This window comes from Microplitis mediator, chromosome 9 (assembly GCF_029852145.1).
Source record: "Microplitis mediator isolate UGA2020A chromosome 9, iyMicMedi2.1, whole genome shotgun sequence".
Classification (NCBI taxonomy): domain Eukaryota; kingdom Metazoa; phylum Arthropoda; class Insecta; order Hymenoptera; family Braconidae; genus Microplitis; species Microplitis mediator.
In genome coordinates, this window is record NC_079977.1 from 4229066 (window position 1) to 4245601 (window position 16536).

Below are 16536 nucleotides of genomic sequence, written 5' to 3' on the forward strand. Positions count from 1 at the left end.
GAACGTAAATATACAGTAAACTCTCTATAGAGTTTCGATCTCGGGGGTAGGAAACTATTCAAAATGGATGTTAAGTAGGCGTGACTTATTTTTTTTAAACCAATGAATCCAAAGAATGGTAATTCACCAATCCACTGAAATAGTGCCCGGGAAATTTAAATATTCGTTATCTTTTTGAGCAATTTCATGAGTTAAATTATCTGATATTACGCACTGAGACTTGATAATGAGTAATATTAGAATAATTATTAATAACTAAATGAGTATCTATTTATATCATATACACTACATGTTTACGAATACTTATAATGATACAGCAGAAGTTATGTTTATATTTTAATGATGATAAGGCTAAGCTGGTTTACAAAATAACTATCTTATCGACCTCATACATATAAATATGCTCCGCCTTATGTGCGAACGAAGGGGAAGTATTAAAGATCATAAATTCATGAGTCCAATCGATTTCTGTGTCTTATATAATATCCTCTCTTATATTTCTATACTTCCAGTCTAATGAGTAGCCACATATATTTGAATATATGTTTTGTCATAATTGTAACAGTGATTTCAAACTCAATCAGTGGTGATCAATTGACAGGTATTTAGGGCGCATCTCTCTGGCGCATCTTAAGTGGGGGTCAACTGGCCGTTGATTTTCGCGGTCGAAGACTTCAGTATTCAACGTTAAGCGCAGTGCTACGCGTGCTACCAGTGTTTCTTCTATTGTTATTATCAATCTTTTGCTTAAGAAGATGGCATCATCTGAGAATTTCGAAACGTAAGTTTTTTGTTTTCATAAAATAAAAGTACATTCAGCATATGAAATGGAAATAGTTTTTTTTTATTATTCACTTATTTTGACGTTTTTACACGGAAAAAAAAATATTGTGTTTATCGCTCACCAACGGAGAGCGACATGTGTATCGTGATTAGTTCTAAATTGTATTGCTACTACCACAATATATATATCGATATGAATGAAACACTAGATACTTATAATAATGATCCTACGGATTGTGCATATACTTAAATGTATAGTGATCGTCAGTTAACGTATCCATATCGTACTAAAACGGTTCGTGATTATCGCGATCTACTTCTCAAGCGCCACCACTCATAACCAAATTATTAAACTTTATAATGCATATCTTGCAAATTATACAGTGTTTATTTATAAAATTATTAATTATTTAAAGCGCACACAACGACAATGAAAAAATACTAATTATATATCTAATGCAAGAATTTCTGTTTTTTATCTATTAATTTTTTAATTTATCTTTGAAACAAAAAAAAGACTGTAAAATTTACATCAATTAATTACGTATCACAGTAAAAAATATTGTGTATTTGTGTCGAAAACGGTTTGTGTTAAACTAACACAAAGTTTGTGTCACTCATTGTAACATAAAAAATGTGTTATACACTCTTTATTAACACATTTTGTGTGTTACTGTGGAATTTTTGCGCCCTCTTGTGGCGATATTTCAACATAATCTTTGTGTTAAAAAGGGGTTACACAAAGTTTGTGTCGAAATTTCAACACAAATTTTGTGTCAACCGTTTTTAACACACAAACTGTGTTGATTTTACACAATATTTTTTACTGTGTATATTCTATTACTTTACATTTCTTGATATTAAATAATAATTTTTTATTGCACTTATTAGAATTATTAATATGTGATTATTAATGACAGCTAAAAATAAAATTGTAATGAAGTTAAAGTTGTAAATTTATCTATTTTAACCTCAAATTAGTTATAATAACAAAACGGATCGTTACTATAGCGAAACGATCTTATGATTTCGGGATCCGCCTGGATCGTGATAATCACGATCCGATAGACCAGCACTTTCCGTATACAACGGATACCCAACCGAGGAGAGTGAATATCACGATACCGTTGAGTGATGAGCGCAATATTTTTTTCTCCGTGTAACTTAAATTGAGGTGATCATTTTTTATCAACATTATTTACAAACTTCGAAGTCCAAAAACACCAAAGTTAAAATAATGGAATTTCGGCAATTATTCCGTTGAACGACATAAAAGACGACAGAAGTAGCTTTTCCCGTTAATTTTAAATATTATTTTGCTACCATTTTCTAAATACTGAAGCGAGTTTTTTTATTTTTCAACTATACTTGGAGTCCAAGTATCACTTATATCCACCGCTCCATTTTTGAACATTTAATACTTTTAGTCTGGTGAAATTATTCCGGACTTTTGTCTGAAAAAGTCTTAAGAACTCTAGAACTGAGTTTTTCAGGCAAAGGTCCGAAATATTTTCACCAGGAACTTAATTAATGAAAAATTATATAAAAAAATTTCATTGTGATAGTATGATCAAAGAATCTTTGAAGAAATTGAGAAAAAAAGTTACGCACGTATATGTTAAAAGTAAAAATTTTTCACGATTTTTTTTGTAATGGTCGACATTATTTTTAACATATTTTGTGTGTTGATTTTACAGTAACATATAAAACCAACAATAACATATGAAAACACGATGGTTCAATACGAAATTGACTGTCTGCTGCAGAGTACTTTCCCAAATAATATTTGAAAATAAAATATACGAAAAATATAATATAAAATAAAATATCATACATGACAAAAAAAAAATTAATTTCAAGGTGACTAGTCTTGTAAACATTAAATTTTATATTACATTCGGTTATCGTACTATTGTGTTGCGAGTTGTTGTCATAGAATCAGTTTTTTTGTATCTCTTGACATGGAAGAAAAAAAAAAACACGATGACTCATCACTAAAAAAAAAAATCATTCTATCGGTTGACCCTGCGGGCCCCTAAAACTTTTTGCTGTTTTCAAGCTCCTTGAGCTCCTTGAGCTCGAAAACATTGTTGTAAATACATTTTCGAGCTCTTCGAATAACTTTCCGAATTTTTTAATATTTTCAATTTTTTAGTGGGAAGTTGAAAAAAAAAAATAAATAACAATAAATTAAAACTTTTAAGTAACACGAGGAAGAGAATATTCTAAGAATATATTTAAAAAAAAAAAGGAAATAAAAAAATTATTCGTTCTTCTATAAGCGTTGTCGTTACATTGCACAGTAAATTTATGAACACTAATTCAAAATAAAATATACGTCAAAATTAACTTTATGAAATAAAATATCATCCATAGAATAAAATGATTCTTCATAACATCCACAAAGTGAAATATTCGCTTAGAATAAAATAAATAGATAAGCGTCATAAATAAAATAATCCTACCTGTTCAGACAACAACAACTGCACATGGTGAATTTTTTTTTTAATGAATTTAAATTTAAAATCATTAACTTTGTAGAACCTAGGGATGTCGGAATATACTTTCGACTTTAAAACTGAACCAAGACTGTAATTTAATATTACGAAAACATATTGTTCATTTTAATTTTATTATTTTAATTTTTAATCTTCGTACATTATTATTTTTTTCTTTTTGACAAAAAAACTTTGTAAATTAACCAATTTCCGATAGTTTAAGTACCCACATGCCTACATTTAGATTTCAAAAATATTTGAAAATACTTTTAAATCTAGAAGAGGATAACAGCAACTCTTCAACTTCTCCGCTCGTGGGAAATTTCTCAACTCGGAATTAAAGACTAATCTCACAATGATGAACAGTTGTTATAAGAACTCCGTTTTTTTTTGCAAAACATCTCAAAATTTGAGTATTGAATCATCTCAAAATTTTTCGTTAGATTATAAATACTAGAGACGTGTAGAGTACCCGATTTCCGTTAGTTTGAGTACCCATATGCGTACATTTAGATTTTTAAAATATTTGAAAATACTTTTGAGTTTAGATGAATATAACAGCAACTCTTTAAATTCACCGCTATTATCACCTCGTCAAATTGTGTGATTAGTCTTTCATTCCGAATTGAGAAACTTCCCAAGAGCGCTGAATCTGAAGAGTTGTTGATATCTTATCCCAAACTCAAAATTATCTTAGAAAATTTTTGAAATCTAAATATAGGCATGTGGATATTCAAGTTGACGGAAATAGGTTACTTTACATGTACCCAGTATTTATAATCCAAAGAAAAATTTTTGGATGATTCAAAATTTTAATTTTAATTTTCAATCTTCGTACATTATGATTCTTTTTTTTTTTGAACACGAAATTTTGTAAATTAACCGATTTCCGTTAGTTTGAGTACCCACATGCCTACATTTAGATTTCAAATATATTTGAAAATACTTTTAAATTTAGAAGAGGATAACAGCACCTATTCTGATTCTTTGCTCGTGGAAAATTTCTCAACTTGAAATTAAAGACTAATCTCACAATGATGAACAGTTTTTATAGGAACTCCGTTTTTTTATGCAAAACATCTCAAAATTTGAGTATTGATTCATCTAAAAACTTTTCGTTAGATTATAAATACTAGAGACATGTAAAGTAACCGATTTCCGTTAGTTTGAGTACCCACATGCCTACATCTAGATTTTAAAAATATTTGAAAATACTTTTGAGTTTAGTAGAGTATAACAGCATCTCTTCAAATTCACCGTGATTCTTGCCTCGTCAAATTGTGTGATTAGTCTTTCATTCCGAGTTGAGAAACTTCCCAAGAGCGCTGAATCTGAAGAGTTGCTGATATCTTTTTCCAAACTCAAAATTATCTTAGAAAATTTTTGAAATCTAAATATAAGCATATGGGTACTCAAATTGACGGAAATCGGTTACTTTACATGTCCTCAGTATTTATAATCCAAAGAAGGAGTTTTGGATGATTCAAAATTCAAATTTTAACTTTTAAATCTTTATACATTATTATTATTTTTTTTTTTTTTAAAACAAATACTGTAAAGTAACCGGTTTCCGTTAGTTTGAGTACCCACATGCCTATATTGGGATTTCAAAATTTTTTAAAATTAATTACGAATTTAGAATTTGACATCATTACACTTGTAGAACGTAGAAAGTTAGGCATAGGTACACTTCCGATGCAGATAATCTTGAAAAATACGGTGTGTGACTCAAAATAAAACACGATTTTAGACTTCGGTTAATGTCAGCCCTTGTTTACGGCTCGGGCAGCCAACTTTACCCTAAGTTTGAAATCGTCTTGTTTTATCCCTTGTCACACAATATCTTATTTCCTATTTTAGAATTATTATAAAAGAACGAACATTTAGATAATTCACTAGGTGCGGATATTTTCATACAAAGTTCCTCACACTGAATATCAGACAATATTCAGAAATTACGAATTATGAATTAATTTTTTTTTTTTTGTTGCTATTTTTTAGAAATTTGAAAATCGTTTTTCAAACCTTTGGAGACGGCTTTACTAACCCAGATTCTATTATCAAAAAAATCGATGACACCACCATTGAACGGGGTAGGATGCGTCTCACCGTCACAAAAATTACGACGTCACCCAAAGAGACTTTCGAATTTTTAAAATCAGAGGTGAAAGATGAGTCAATTGAGGAGTCGGCTCCATTCATTCTCTTATTTGGGCGCAGTGGGTCGAGGAAGTCTTCCACCGTTTTTGGGCGAGACGGATGTGATTTTCCTGGACTTGCCCGGTCATGGTTCCCTGCTGGCACTAATATTGAAATAAGGTAATTCTTATTTATTTATACATTAAAAGTTGAATAACAATCCATAAAAAAAAAATTAATTGACGTTATAAAATAATAATAAAACAAAAACAAAAGAAACTATTAAAAATAAAATAAGCAATTCAGGTGCGCACTTTCGAACTTTCCAAAGTTTTTTTTTTTATTTAATAGTGAGCTTGGTTTTTTCAAGTTACTACAAGTAATGATCTCGTAGATTCGTGTCTTAGTTCTATTTACCTCTAACAAAAATTGTAAGCGATGGAAAAAATATCACAATTTTAAGAAATTTAATTGAAAAAATTCGAATCATTCGATTTAAAGCTCGAATTGAATAATTTGATTCGATATGATTTGATACTTGTAATTTGTAGATTCGAACTATTTGCACACCTCTAAGATAGAGTAGAGGTACCCCTTTTGGCCACTGTAGGGCCAATTTTGGACACTTGAAAAATTAAAACAAAATAATTTCTAAAAGACCCAATAACATAATCAATTTTTTAAATATGTTATATTAAAGATACTTTTATCCCACTATTAAAACAATAGTATATTACACACCCAGGGAAGTAAAGTAAGAAATGTCTCAGATCACATGTAATTGTTGGCCGAGGCGAAGCCGAGGTCAACAAACATGTGATCTGAGACATTTCTTACTTTACTTCCCTGGGTGTGTAATATACTATATTTTACACTTTTTCATTGATTAAAATAAAATATTAAATGTCCAAAATTGAGGCGGTGGCGACAAATGGTACTTCGGTACCGCACGTTTTGATCCCCAGACAATATATCCCCGACAAAATATCTCCGGACAAAATATCTCCATGAAAAGAAAGCAAAAATAGTGAAAAAAGCCAAAAAAACTGACACAAAACTGGGGATATTTTGTCCAGAGATATTTTGTCGGGGATATTGTGTCCGGGGATCAAAACGCACCGAACCGGTACTTCTACCATTTATATATTAATAGTACATATATGTAATAAATATATTTATTAATGGTACATCGACTTTTATTCAAAAGAATGATGGAGTTCAAAGACGGCGTTTTTTTCGATTTGGTCAAAATGTGGAATGATGGTGATCGCATGGGATCCAAGGACAGAATTACGAATCCGTGCTGGACCAGCTTGAACAACATTAAACATCTGCTGTCATTCCAATCCCTCGCAGCAACGGCGAATAATAAACAATCGTCGCGCGGATTTATTTGGCTGGAGTTCGTAAGTCTTTTCTTCTGTAAAATATGCATATTAGAGTGCATATAGTTTTTCTATACATATTAGGAGGCATAAAGTTTTTCGAAATTTCGCATTGTTTTCCAATTGTTTTCATTTCAATGTCAAACTCTTAAAATCAATCAAAAAACAATGCGGAATTTCGAAAAACTTTATTCGTAATAATTTGTAAGGAATGAAATTACCAACGAAAACGTTCCTATGACATTTTATGATAAGACTGATAGTTTCGGCGGAAAAGTGAAAAAGATTTAAAAATTTGCTATAAATCACTGCAAATCCAAGTGTTTTATTTTAAAACACTTTAAGCGTTTAAATACTTGTAGTCACCAACTAAACACTATTTTAGTGTTTAAAGTGTAGTAAATATTTTAAACGTTTAATTTTAACACACATAAAGTGTTTTAGATAATAAGGCACCTAAAGTGTTTAGGCATCAATACACACTTTAAGTGTTTAGTGTCATTAATTAATAATATAAATACTTTTAAAATTAAAATAATAATTTTTCCATTGAAGTACAATCAATGAAATTTTTATAATAATATTTCTAATATTAAAAATAATAGTTGCCTTTGAACAAAAGTCGTTATTGATTGTTGTCATATTCTGGAATCATATTTTTATTATCAAAAGATTCAGATAATTATTGCATCACACATTCAGCATAAAAATAGAAATGGAATTTAGTATAAATTAAAAATATATTTGTATTTTTATCCAAAAAAAAGCTCTAAAAAATGTTAACTCTTGAAAAAAATTAGAAACCATAGAAGTAACTTTAACCCTTTAGAGTCAGAGGATCTCGAAACGTCTCCGTGTGAAACTAGTGGGGAGAGCGCGAATCGTAGAGTCCCGTGAGCATGTATGAGTGACATGTGAGAGTAGTAGTGTGCCTGTGAGTACCCTTCCACTCGTTTGAATCTCGCGCTGCGTTCATCGACAGTGCCGTAGTTAGTATTGTTGACGTGAGGAAATAGTCTCCGAAAGTAAGGTTAGAAAAATTAAAAAAATTTGATACATTGTTAGGTAATTGCAATATTACTTAATTATATTTATAATGAAACCAAATGTTGTTCTTACTTTGTATTTAAGTCCTTTGATATTTATTATTTAATAAATTAAAAACAAAAAATAAAATAATTTTTAATTCCCGCTTAGGTGAAATTTTTTCTCTTATAATACGGCCCTGTCACATTTGCTTCGCGCTCTTTCTAATTCTATCGGGCTCCGCCAGTTCGAAGAGTGGGGTCGAAGGTAGAGAAATGTCTATTCAAAAAGTCCAGGATTGACATATATCTTCTTATGGAAGCCTATTATTTGACAACTCCAATGTCTAGAGATTATTGAGCTTCTAAAGAATCATAAGTGGTATCTTCATCACTGAAATAATAATGATAATAATAATAATATTATAAATCATAGCAATCTATCCACGGAATTTACCAACAATAAAATCCGTTAATTAAATTAAAGTTAAAAAACTTACGAATATTGTGATCCTTGACTACCAGCAATAGCCCAATCAACTCGAAAATTTAAAATAAAATCAAATAACTTGAAATTATTGTGATAAATAAATTTACATAAACGTTTTTATTTATCTGGATCAATCTAACTTCCATATAAACTTGGGATTTCATTGTTGGATTATCCATTTGACCCTATAAAAAATTAAGTAAAAATAATTTTAGCTAAATAATAATTACTTCTGATTAGAAACTCCGATTGAATTTTTTTAATCGGATTTAATCGAATAATAATAAATTATATATCGTCTATTTTTTCGATTAAATCCGACGTAAAATTTTAAAATTGTAGAGTCAGTGGATTTATAAATTGTAATTGTGTGTGTGGAATTAGTCCGGTGGATAATTAATAAATTAATTGGAAATAAAACGTGTGTGTGTGAGTGTGAATAAAGTCCTGGGGACTCGAGTGTTAAAACGTGTGTGTGTGTGCGAGAAAAATTAAATTTTCTGTGGAAATGTTTTAAAATAATAGATCCAGGGGATCTGGCAAGTTGCCAAATTATTTTAATTAAATTTGATCCAGGGGATCAGGCCGGTGGCCAAATTAATCGTAAAAGTCCAGGGGACTAAATTTTATTTTATTAAGATCCAGGGGATCAGGCCGGTGGCCAATTCGTTATAAAAGTTCAAGGGACTCTTTCGTGTAATTAATAAAGTCCGGTGGACAAAATTTTATTAGTTGTTAAGAATAAAAGTCCGGTGGACAAACTTGTTAAAAATAGTTATAAGTAAAATAAAAGCCCGGTGGGCCAAATTGTGATTCGGTAAATCAAAGTGAAAATTATATTGAGATAAAATTGTGTGTTAAATAAATTTAATCCCTCAATCTGCTCACTCTTATATTTTTCAACGACCCTGATTTATAAAATTTACATCTCCGGTTCTGGAAGGCCGAGTTTTGACTTCCCGTGGCACCCTTATTAAGATCAATTAATAAAGGGGCCAAACTTGGCAAGGTTGAGATATACCCTGTTATAAATTCCATAAATAAATGATTAAATAATGTATCAATTACCTTCGATAGTTGTACATAGGATGAATTTTATCAAAAATATTTCGGCGATAATTAGGCGATAATTATTTTGGATTCATTTAAACAAAAAAAATTAATTATTGTCAAGTCAATGTCAAACATTAAACTTAAAAAACGTAAAAATAATAAAGAAATAATAAATTTGTTGATCAATAATCGACATTGATAAGTTGATTGATGAGTTAACAGTCAAGTCTTCTAAATAAATATTTTAACTCTATCTTGTATTGGACAAAAATAATTTAAATTCCGCTGGCAATTAGTCTTTGAAGTGAAATTCGGAAAAATAAACATAATCTATGACAATTAGTATGGATTTATACACGTAATGTTTAAACATAATTTGCTTTATAAGCACGACTTGTAAAGTCTGCAAGATTGAGTTTGTTTTTATTCCATCCATGTTCAAGTTTCATTGGTATCGTGCATATGAAAAGTTTGACGCGAGTCGTCGGCTGATAATCACTCACCTGAAATCTTCTGCGTACATTTTTATCATCAATTACCTGTAATATGTTTAATAAATTAATGACATACACTGAGAAAAAATTTCTCTTTGGGCAATTAAATTGGTTTTGTTAAATTCTGTTAAACTAAAATTAATTTGGGACAACTAAATTTTATTACGTCAATACAATCTATTTTATCATTTTTAACAAATGATTTAATAGACTCTATTTGGTTGACATTAATATTTCTCTCTCTAAGAAAATAAAATCATTTGGTAAAGTTAAGAAAATATTTATTTAATGGACAACTAAACTATTTTATAGTGCCAACAAATCCAAATGTTAAAGCAAAATATTATTATATTAACTCTAATAAATATTACTTAGACACAAAAAAATATATTCATTTAGAATAAATATATATATTTGTTCGAGGTTAATAAATATATATTTGAACCTAATGATTATTGATTTAAAAAGTTATGATGTTAGGCAGCAGCAGCGGGAGTAGTTCGGTGCTCGCCACTAGATCGCGCCCACCATTTGTGGTGTCCCTGGTAAGATACTTATTTCAGAGTTTTTATATTCGCCAGCTTGAAGCATTCATGGGACGGGTTATCCTCTGAAAATTATTGATTATAGTGGTATCCTGTATTAAACTTTGATATTATTCTTCTAAATATGCATTTATTTAACTGTTATATAAATATTCTGTCATTTTAAAATAATATTCAATTATTATTAATAACACATTCTCTAAAGATCACTCATATATTTAATTATGACTACTTTATAGACTCTACAGGTAATCAATTTGATTTTATGCTTTCTACTAAACGCGTAACTATCATTACTAAATATTTTATAGTTTCTAATAACTAGTTTGGTTGGTGTATTATAAAATATTTAGTTAAAACAACCAAATATATGATTGACAATGGGCAATCAAATCATTTTCTTGTCATAACTAATATTTAGTTGTCAGGAGAAAATTTTTTTCTCAGTGTACTTAAATTATATAATAAAATAAGAGTAAAAATTTTTCTTCCTGTGAGAACTTACTTGAACTTCGAATGTCTGCGCTACTTCCTTAGCCCTTCCGGCATCGAAAGGTTTGGTGTGCATTTGATATGATGACGGCGCGCGCCATATGTAGAGCTAAACTCTTTTTCACAGCGTGTACAGGTGTAGATATGCCCTTCGCATATTTTTTCATGCCTGGTTACTGCTGAGATTTCGGAGTAGCACAGCTTACATATATTGCAAAAGAAGCCACCTTTGAAGTGCTTCGTCCAAACATGGTGTTTTATTTTACAAGTTTTTTGACTTGTATTGCATTGAGAGCATTGATGTTTTCCTCCTCCAAGGTTTAGAATTACATTGTCCCACTGGATGGCAGAAAATCTCACCTTATTATAAACTTGATAGTAATTTCCATTGCAGGGCATAGCAGGTACTTTCAAGCCCATAATACCGACAGCCATGTTGTCTGGGTTCGAATATTCTGCTTTCCAATCATGGTTATCAATATAACCCTCACCATTGTAATCATCATAACCATCGCCATCTCTTACTGCATCATTGTCATTGCTGTCATTATCCTTATCATCTTTATTGTCACCAGCATTATCATTATTGACACCAGCATCATTATTGTTGTTATTCTCATCATCATTATCATGGTCATCAGCAACATTATCATTATTATTACCATCATCATGATTCTTGTCATCGTGACGTTCGTCACTGTCGTGGTCGCGGTTTGTTTGTACGTCTGTTTGTCGGTCTTGTCTGCCACTAGCCCTGTCGCGTACGTCTGTCTCGTTCTCACTGCCGGCACCCCCTTGAGACTCTCTCCCAGTCGCAACGATTTGCTCAAGCTCAGCAATTTGCTGAGCCTGCTCAGTAATTAGCTTATTTAGCCTTGCATTCTCCTCAAATAGAAAAACGTTTTGTTTAACTATTTGAGCTTTCTGCTCGGCCAATAAAGCTTCTTGCTCAGCAAGCTCTGCTATTTTTAACTCAGCAGCCTGCAACTCTTCCTTCAATCTTTCATTTTCCCGATGGAGTCGCTCGGGCAAAGGGGAAGATTGAAGGCGTTGTTGCCCGTCTGGACGAGGAGAAAGCCTCAAAGATGGAACTATGGGGCTTCGCGAATCTCCTGGCCGGTAACAAGGGTCTAGAGCGTTCGGTAGATTTGATAAAAAGCTTATTATTTCATTGCTATTCCCGTGATTTAACGAGCTAGCGGCGCAAACAATCAAAAATACATTTCCAAATCCCGTATTGCTTTTAATTCTTTCTACTAATGGTTGAAAAAGACTTCTCTTTCCGAGGCTGTTATATCCGTTGCGTATGATATCGGTAAAGCAACTCGAATTAGTCATGGTGAAGTGAGAATTTAGTCGTAAATTTTTTTTGCTGTTATCATCATACCGTTTTAGGTCAATCGCACCGGCGTTCTCGGTACCGGGCATGTCTATTATAGTAATTACAATAATTATTTTTTTTTCGTTATTACTGTTGATTACTTAAAAGTTTTTTAATGTGTATAAAATTTAAATATTTATTTATTTATTTATTTAACGCATTTCTGCAATTTACAAGTGATACATACAGATGCTTTGGATTATTTTCAATACATAGGTAAAAAGAAAATTAGAAAATTACACTAGAATTATTGGCATATTAATACACTTAAATAATTTATATAATTATTAATTTTTCATAAGAGCTTTAACTGCTGACTTAAAATTGGTAAGAGTACCACCAAAATAATTTAAGTTTTCGGTGTGTTTATTCACCGTGTTTAGGAGTTTAAATTTGGGGCAATGTTTCACATAATTTTTCCCAGTGATTAAATATGTATAAAAAATATATTTTAAATAGCTAACTTTTGGCCGATTTTTGAATTCTGCTTATAATATGTTAACAGGTTGCCTTTGACAAATTATGAACAAGCAATTCTGTCGACCCCAATTTATCACGTTTCGTTATCAACCCTAATCTTGAGATAAATCGATCACGGAATCAAGATATTCTTGGGGAGGAGTTTAGGTTTTGAATAGGAGCTTCATAAAATCCATTCTCAATGAGTATCTACGTTAAAAAAGGAATATACATTAGGGTGGGTTGAAAAAAAACTTTTTTTTTGTTTTTCTTAGCATGGGGGTAGAATTTGTACCTTATAAAAAAAAAAAAAGTTTTAAGAAAAAAAAAATTTTTTTACTCAACATTTTGGGGTGGCCCACTCGTTTTTAAAATAAATAATTGATCAAACGGGGTAGTCCCAACGAAAAAAATTACATGGTGTTCTAGAATCTGTAGGGTGTCCCCTTGAAAGTTAATTGAAAGTCAGAAGTTGAAAAAATTTTTTTCCTATTATTTTTGTAATTTAAGAAAAAAATCCAAAAATGAAAAGCATTTTCTTTTGAATTAAAATGAAAATGAAGTAAAAAAAAATCACATTCGACAATTATTAGATGTTTTCCACGATTTTGGACAAAAAAAAATTTTTTTCGTTGGAACTACCCCGTTTAATCAATTATTTATTTTAAAAACGAGTGGGCCACGTCAAAATGTTGAGTAAAAAAATTTTTTTTTTCTTGAAAATTTTTTTTTTTTATAAGGTACAAATTCTACCCCCATGCTAAGAAAAACAAAAAAAAAGTTTTTTTTTCAACCCACCCTAATATACATGCCAAATTTCAAGTCAATAGAACCTGTAGTTTCGGAGATCTCGTAATGAATGACGGGTATTTCGCTTATATATATATATATTAGGGTGGCGCAAAAAAACCGACTATTTTTTTTTTCCATCTCGCATGAAAATTTTTTGGTTTACGATGTTTTAAGAAGCCTCTCCACAAATCAGCTCGATAAAAAATTTTTAAGAGGTCGCTCACGAATTTTAAAAATATCAGAAATGATCGAAATTCGGATTTTTATTGAAAAATTTTTTTTTTTTTCGTGGCAGCAATAGTTTATATTTGTGAAATCATGACTATGCTGAAAATTTCAGCCCAAAATTTAAATATTTAAACGGCGCTCAAGAATTTCGAATGTTTCCGAGCGCAGTCTCTTGGACGTTTTTGAGCAACCCTTAAATATTAATAATGAAGCTTCTCGATTTTTTCACCATCAATTTGCATGACAATGAATGAAAATATAACCCGAGAAATAGAAATAATAAGTTATTTACATACTTTTTTATTTTTTAATCCAATTTGTAGGTTTTTTTGCTTATTCAAAACTGACCGAATTTCATTGTTTAAGACTGTTCTGGATATTTTTGGTTATGCAAAAGTTATATTTAAGTGAAATGACAATAATTGAGTTATAAAAACTAATTCAAACTATTAGTTACATATTATCAGTTAATATTCGAAATTCTTGAGCGCCGTTTAAATATTTAAAATTTAGGCTGAAATTTTCAGCATAGTCATGATTTCACAAATATAAACTATTGCTGCCACGAGAAAAAAAACATTTTTTAATAAAAATCCGAATTTCGATCATTTGTGATATTTTCAAAATTCGTGAGCAACCTCTTAAAAATTTTTTATTGAGCTGATTTGTGGAGAGGCTTCTTAAAACATTGTAAACCAACAAATTTTCATGCGAGATGGAAAAAAAAAAATAGTCGGATTTTTTGCGCCACCCTAATATATATATTAGATCGATTAAAAAAAAATCGAGTAATTTTTTTATCAAGAACACACACTCAAAAGTTTCAGTAGAATAAAAGAAGACGCCAGTTAAAATTTGAGCCCTTAACATTAATATTAACCCTTTAGAGTCTGACCTTGAAATCCCACTCTTCGAACTGGCGGAGCCCGATAGAATTAGAAAGAGCGCGAAGCAAATGTGACAGGGCCGTATTATAAGAGAAAAAATTTCACCTAAGCGGGAATTAAAAATTATTTTATTTTTTATTTTTAATTTATTAAATAATAAATATCAAAGGACTTAAATACAAAGTAAGAACAACATTTGGTTTCATTATAAATATAATTAAGTAATATTGCAATTACCTAAAAATGTATCAAATTTTTTTAATTTTTCTAACCTTACTTTCGGAGACTATTTCCGCACGTCAACAATACTAACTACGGCACTGTCGATGAACGCAGCGCGAGATTCAAACGAGTGGAAGGGTACTCACAGGCACACTACTACTCTCACATGTCACTCATACATGCTCACGGGACTCTACGATTCGCGCTCTCCCCACTAGTCTCACACAGAGACGTTTCGAGATCCTCTGACTCTAAAGGGTTAATTTATAATAATAAAATTAAAATTTAACACAAAAAAATAATATAATTTTAAGTTTAATAATTTGGCGCAGTCTTTTAATGCGTTGATGACAATTGCATTTGAAATAAAATAAAATACATATATATATAGCAATTGACAATTTCATCATTATCGATTTATCGAAAATATTAAAATTTTATTCTACTAATTTTTGATTAATAAAATATTTTTTTTTTGTCACTCTAATAATTAAATTTTTTTTCAAGAAATTGTTAATGTAAATATAAATAATCTTGAAAAATGTATGAAATAATTATGTATTAAATGTATTAGAGTGAACTTTTACTTTCATAAACACATGAACGTGGTAATTTTTTTTTTTTTTTAATACTTTATATTAATTTATAATAATAAAATTTAAATTTAACACAAGAAAATAATATAATTTTAAGTTAAATAATTTGGCGCAGTCTTCTAATGCGTTGATAATAATTGCATTTGAAATACAATAAAATACATATATATATAACAATTGACAATTTCATCATTATCGATTTATCGAAAATATTAAAATTGTATTCTACTAATTTTTGATTAATAAAATGTGTTTTTTTTTTGTCACTCTAATAACTAAATATTCTTTCAAAAAATTGTTAATGTAAATATAAATAATCTTGAAAAATGTATGAAATAATTATATATTAAATGTATTAAAGTGAACTTTTACTTCCATAAACACATGGACGTGGTAATTTTTTTTTTCTAATACTTTATATTAATTTATAATAATAAAATTAAAATTTAACACAAGAAAATAATATAATTTTGAGTTAAATAATTTGGCGCAGTCTTTTAATGCGTTGATGATAATTGCATTTGAAATAAAATAAAATACATATATATATAGCAATTGACAATTTCATCATTATCGATTTATCGAAAATATTAAAATTTTATTCTACTAATTTTTGATTAATAAAATATTTTTTTTTTTGTCACTCTAATAATTAAATATTTTTTCAAAAAATTGTTATTGTGAATATAAATAATCTTGAAAAATGTATGAAATAATTATATATTAAATGTATTAAAGTGAACTTTTACTTCCATAAACACATGGACGTGGTAATTTTTTTTTTTTAATACCTTATATTAATTTATTATAATAAAATTGAAATTTAACACAAGCAAATATTATAATTTTGAGTTAAATAATTTGGCGCAGTCTTTGAATGCGTTGATGATAATTGCATTTGGAATAAAATAAAATATATATATATATATATATTGTAACGAGGTTTATAATACCTCATTATCATACCATGATAATAGACGGTTACCAAGGGTAATTACCTCATGTTATCTGGTTTACCCGCTCTAGTATTATTTAACTATTATTATTATTTCATAATTCCTCTCCAT

The 16536-nt window shown here is 29.7% G+C and overlaps 1 protein-coding gene across 1 annotated transcript; it reads left to right on the forward strand.

Annotated features, from left to right (window-relative positions):
• The first annotated feature begins 644 nt into the window (after positions 1-644).
• On the forward strand, positions 645-15477 carry LOC130674905 (uncharacterized). The gene is made up of 4 exons (XM_057480357.1): positions 645-781; positions 5283-5600; positions 6628-6826; positions 12791-15477. Exons 1-4 carry the CDS (start codon positions 756-758, stop codon positions 12809-12811), a joined length of 564 nt encoding a protein of 187 aa, XP_057336340.1. The 5' UTR covers positions 645-755; the 3' UTR covers positions 12812-15477.
• Positions 15478-16536: the final 1059 nt, after the last annotated feature.

Bases quoted from the DNA above. Each gene is read 5' to 3' on its own strand.
- LOC130674905 (XM_057480357.1), top strand. From the start codon at position 756: ATGGCATCATCTGAGAATTTCGAAAC. The intron at 5,601-6,627 runs GTAATTCTTATT...TTTATTCAAAAG, and splicing joins GGCACTAATATTGAAATAAG to AATGATGGAGTTCAAAGACG. The intron at 6,827-12,790 runs GTAAGTCTTTTC...ATATGTTAACAG, and splicing joins GATTTATTTGGCTGGAGTTC to GTTGCCTTTGACAAATTATG.